This window comes from Podarcis vaucheri, assembly GCF_965113315.1.
Source record: "Podarcis vaucheri genome assembly, chromosome: 4".
Lineage (NCBI taxonomy): Eukaryota > Metazoa > Chordata > Lepidosauria > Squamata > Lacertidae > Podarcis > Podarcis vaucheri.
The window spans coordinates 24,704,837-24,710,339 of record NC_138762.1 but is presented as its reverse complement, the minus strand read 5'-3'; the positions used below and the strand labels follow the sequence as shown (position 1 = coordinate 24,710,339).

The window sequence follows — 5,503 nt, the reverse complement described above, 5'->3', positions numbered from 1 at the left end:
TGAACGACTCTTTGTAACAACAAAGCCCTAGTCCCCTAAAAAAAAAGGGGGAATTGTTATTCTTAATTTTTCATGGCTAGATTGTTATACTGGTTTCAATGGAACTGGGGCCTAGTACTCACTAAGGTGAAAATCCTGTTCCTGCAGTGTACCACTTTACACTGCAAGTGTATTCCACATTAGAGGGGAGAGCAGAGAGGAAAGATAATCATATCATCATATCTGCCCAACTAAGGAGTTAGGTGCCAGTTTTACATAACTGCATTGCTTAAACCTAATTGCCAGTGCTACGGTGTATTTGGCATGATAAACCATCCCGAGCTTTTGGAGTAGTCTCCTCTGGCTAGATGGATAGAGTACTTGTCTAAAAGGAATGGAAACATAGATTCTAGCCCAGCAGCAATTTCTCATCTAATTAGCCAAGAGTAGGAGGAAAGATGGAAAAAATATCAATAAGCCAAATTTGTTGCATTTTGATGTCACAGTGGCAGTGCAGCACAAATGTGTTGGAAATATGTGTTTGACTGCCCATCTTCTAAAGCTCCCCCACTCCATGGCCAATCTTCTAAAGTCTATTAATTTAATCAAGTTATCTAAGTGGCATGTCTTGTTTTAAGAGAATTATGCTTTCCACCATCACTGAGGGAAAGAGGAGAGAATGTGCAGAGGACAGAAGATAGAATATTAAAAATTAAAGGCTCTCTGGATGTAATGCATATTTAGTTGATGTCCTCTTCCATTTAATTTTTCTCCATTGTATTGCTATTAATTAACACAAACCTAAGCGATTCTGCACCCTCAGACATGGTACAGAAGAGATTTTAGGAATTTAGGCAACTCAACTAAAGCAGCCTTGTATTTAAGTACTGGCCTGGTAGCTATAGATTACCAGAAATTCCATGCAGGCCACTGAGCAATGTAGTGTGCTTCGTTCCTCCTCTGTGCCCAACATAAAAACCGAGCAGGCTGCTAGAGGATGGAAGCCACCTCTTCCGTGCCCAGCACAGAAACACAGCTTGCAATATCTTATCTGCCAACCCCTAGCGCACTACTGTTTTGTTTCTTTGCAGGCTAGTACATTTTGTGTGCTTATATACAAGACTGACTCATGGCACTTGCTGGCAGCAAATAATGTCTGATGATGATAATGATTTAAAGTAATTTTAAACCAAATCTACTGCGTTTCCTGTAAGTACTATTTCTTTTGACTGAAAGAAATGAGATAATAATTGCAAAACAACAACCCCACACACCTTTGGGCACCATTTCGGCAAAGTTGAGCACATTTAAGCCCTAATAACATCACAATCCTGGGCACATTTACTCTGTCCATTACACTTGTTCCTTAGTAACATTGCAATGCTTTGCATGCCTATTCAAAAGTAAGTCTCATTCAAAGACCTTATTCCCAGGTAAGTAGGTAGAGGATTGAAGTTTAACTTCTAGAGGAGACTTAAAGCACAGTGCTATGAAACTTTACTTGGAAGCAACTCCTACTTTATTCAATGGAACTTATTACCAACTAAATGAATGTAGGATGGCAGTTGAAGGCACATACTTTACTCTCACCCATTGAAATTAATGGAACTTAACAATGTTTAACTTAGTTCCCTTTGTTATCAGTATTAACAACATACAGCCACACACTTTCCTCAAGTAATTTGTGGTCATTTGTGTTTGGGAAAGGACACCACCCCCTTCTAAAATATTATGTTTTAATAATGACAATTTTGTCACACCCCCTTTGGGGGTTTGGACTCACAAGAGAAGAGCAGTTGTGAGGGAATAAGTGGTATGTTGTAACCATACAGTATTCTGGATAGGAAGATGCTAAAGCTATATCTCAGTAAGAATGTTATACCAATGCAAAACTGAATTTTCGGAAGGGTAAACTGTAAGTTAAGAATAACGCGGTAAAGGATGGTGCTTAGAATGTAGCATAAAATCACAGAATCACAGAGATGCAGGGAACCCTGAGGGTCATCTAGTCCAATCCCCTGCAATGCAAGAATCTCAACACAGACTCAAAGAACTGTAGAGTTAGGAGGGACCCTGAGGGTCATCTGAAATAAGATTTCCTACAACACTAGCAATGTGGAAACTTTTTCAAAGATTCAAGGATAAAAATAAATTACTGCAATCACCTTGGTTTTGGTCACCACAAAAGGTATCTTATTCCAGATTTAATATAAGAAAAAGGTTGTTACAATTGAAAATGCCTAAAGAGATAAACAGAGAAAGATACAACCCAAAACATTCCTGTGGAGTTACAACCCCAGTCCCTCCCATAGATAATAGATATAGGTATAGAAGCATAGCTAGTCTGTTTGGCATACGCAGCTTTGCAGGGCACAGGGTATATAATACTGCAGAGAGAGAGAAAGCGAGAGGAATTAAAAAAATTAAAAAGGAGATCAGCATCAGTTGATGGAGGGTCAATTTTTATTTGCTTATGCTTAATCAGGGGCAGGTGGTTTTATTTTTTTATGCCAATCTCTTAAAAGAGAGTGATGGTGTTGGAAAAGAGGAGGAGGGGAGAACTGTTATTGACACAAGAAACCTTACGAAAAGGTCAGATCTTTCATGCTTCACTGCAAATTGGTCAACAGAACAGTCCCCTCACCTTGCCAGTGCCACTGAGACAAAAGTCCAAAAGCATGTTTAGAAGTAGTCTCTCCCTTTCTGCCCCCCCGCCCCCGTTATCTCTCCCTCCCTTTTTCATTCTTGGCCAGTGATACAGTCCTTTAAATATCATGACACTTAAGGATAATCTCCAACAAAGAAGGGTAGGGAAATAGAGATATGCTGTTATATATAATCTAGATCATTTATATATGTACATCACAATTGTACTGTCTGCACCTTTTCTTTCAGGGCAGATTACTTTATATTTGGTAGCACTGTGCAGCTTTTTCTTGTCTTCTCTGAAAGGAAAATAAATAAAGATGCATCCTTCCCTTTGCAAAAAGTCAATGAGAAACGCAATGAAATTTGTCATGCGTTTGATTTCTGGTTGCTTCTTTCCTTATTAATAATAGTAGTAGTAATAATAATAATAATATTTTTTCTTCTTCATCTTCTTCAAGATTATAATGATAACCACTCAAATATGTACAAACACCAAACAGTGTCTTTTGGTGAGGTCCCCACAGAAAATAAAAAGGAAAGAAAATCAAGACAATACCACTGTGTGCAAAAGCCCTGGAGTATCTGTGTCCAAACATGATCTTTCAGGATGTGTTTTCTGTGGTTCTGGAGCAGAAGTACACTGGATATTAGAATCCTGGGTGGTTCTTCCCAGCTTGGATGTTTCTCTTCCTTGAGGTATTTCACACGAACCTCCTGCCTCAGCGCTGGTGGTGCTGCAGTGGTCCCGTTCGTATTCCTCCTGAGCCTTTTGCATTTTCCGTTTCTTCATCTTCCTCTTGTGGACATGGAAAGTAATGAGGGAGAGGAGAATCAGGCAGAAGATGAGGGCGATCAGAACAATTAAAACAAAAGTGGAAGAGAAAGACTGGAAGAGCTGCCCCATTTGCACGACGCAGGTGGTACTGGCATTTGAAGAGCCAGATGTCCTATTCAAGAGGCAGGGCGGCAGGGAGAGCCTCAACTCCTTGGAGAGCTTGGCACTCATTGAGGAGGCTTTTCGTCAAGACGAGGATCCTCTCTCGTCCTCTCTCGCTGCAGATGCTCGAGCTGGGATGCTGGCAATGTTTCGGGGAAATGCCTTGCCTTCACACAGTCCTTCACGCTCCCTCCCTCTTTTTTTCTCCTTCGCTAAGGAGGAAAGGAAGATCCAGCCTGCAAAATGGAAAAAAGAGGAAAAAATTAAATGTGTCTTCCCTGGCTTAAAAGAAAACCATTATGATACTCCCCTCTCATCTTCTATTATTTCCCCCCTTAACCGCCGCTACCTCAAATTAATCTTTCCAGCTGCAGAGGTCTCCCCCATCCCCCAAAACTAAACACACTTCAGCGGGCGGCATCTAGAACAATGACTGAGGTAGGGTGGGTTGTCGATGGAGCGATTTAAACACGCAAGAGAGCGCCTTGGAAATTGAGGACCGCATCCTATCGGGTCCCTGCTGCCTCCCAAATCTCGGGAAAACAGGGAGAATCACATAGCGATACATATCTCTCTAGTGATATGTAGACATATAGATTTCCGAATATCTATAGATAGATATAAAATTTTAATTTATATAGACCAAAATATACATAGTCCATAGTGCATTGGCAACCTCATTTTCTCAAATTACTCAGCAGCTTGGTAGGCGTGTGTTCCCCCCCCCCCCAAATAGCCTGACCAAGTTCCAGAGGCTGGCAAAGTTTGGACTTGTGCAGACCCCCCCTCCCTCCTCGTGCACCTTCTGGGGCTGCCCCCCATCCCACCCCACGGCCGCCGCCGCCCCCCCCCACCAAAGCCAACCCCTCAGGCTGTTTCGCGAGAGGAGACCCTGAGGGGGGGAAAGGCTGACGAGAGGCAGAGGTGGGGTGGGGGGAGGTCCGCCGGGAAGCGGACCCCGGCGAAAAAGAGACGTCGCCCCCTTCCCTTACCTGGGCTTCCGCTGCGGGGAGTTGTGCCCGGTCTGTGCGTCGCTGGCGAGGGAGCCCCCCGAGTGCACACAGGCTGCGGAAAGCGCTGAATGAAGCGGGCAGAGCCGCCGCCGCCGCCGCTTCGGAGAGCTCAGCGGCCAGCCTATAGCCAGCCCGGGCGGTGACGTCACGCAGCCAGGAGCCTCTGACTGGGCTCCGCTTCCCGCCGCTCCCCCTGTGCCTCGTCGCCGCCGCCGCCGCCGCCTCACCGGCTTTTGTTTCTTCTCCCTCAGGCGGAGGGGCTGAGGCGCTCGGGAAAGAGGCCTGGCTCCCCCTCAGGCGACGCTCTCCCGGGTCTCCTCCTCCTCCTCACTGTTCCCATAACACCTTATTTTGCTGCACCCCACCCCCTCACACGGTTAAATGGTTAAAAAATATATAATAAATCGCGTTCTTCCTCCTCCCTAATCCATAACCGATTGAGCCAAACGAAGCTACGCGACCGTTCAGAAGTTTCCCGCGCGCGTCCCTCCCCCCCCCCCCGTTATTATTTATTACCCTTCACTCTTTTAAGGTCCCAGGGCATGAAAACGCGACATTTGAAACAACCCGCTAGGGTAAAAATAAGGCGGGTCCTAAAAACACAACGCCTCAAGGGCATAGCTGTCAACGTTACCCTTTTTTAAAAAGGGAAATTCCCCTATTCCGAATAGGATGCCTCGCAAAAAAAGGGAAAAGTTGACAGCTATGCTCAAGGGTAGAAAAGAAAAGTGCCAGGGTTTAGGGTGGTTATATTTGTACTGCCATCCCTGTCTCGCCCACAAGCCAAACAAGGCCATAAGTGAAGCCCAGTTATAATGCCCACCTTTGCCTAATCCATCACCACAAGCAAGCCTTAATGCTCCTTCAAAAATAAGATAACTCCTATTTATAATACAGAGCAGTATAATGGAGGTCGCTCCATTAG

The 5,503-nt window shown here is 44.4% G+C and overlaps 1 protein-coding gene across 2 annotated transcripts; it reads right to left on the bottom strand.

Annotated features, from left to right (window-relative positions):
• Positions 1–2,149: 2,149 nt before the first annotated feature.
• Positions 2,150–5,168, bottom strand: LOC309531515 (uncharacterized protein C11orf87 homolog). Of its 2 annotated transcripts, none has more exons than XM_082221085.1 (2): positions 4,558–5,168; positions 2,150–3,801 (listed from the first exon to the last, which is right to left on the bottom strand). In XM_082221085.1, the coding sequence occupies exon 2, from the start codon at positions 3,632–3,634 to the stop codon at positions 3,173–3,175; it is 462 nt and encodes a 153-aa protein (XP_082077211.1). In that variant the 5' UTR covers positions 3,635–3,801; positions 4,558–5,168; the 3' UTR covers positions 2,150–3,172. The 2 variants fall into 2 exon arrangements, with proteins under 2 accessions (XP_082077211.1, XP_082077212.1); XM_082221086.1 differs by lacking the exon at positions 4,558–5,168 and adding an exon at positions 3,915–4,091.
• Between the last annotated feature and the right edge of the window lie 335 nt (positions 5,169–5,503).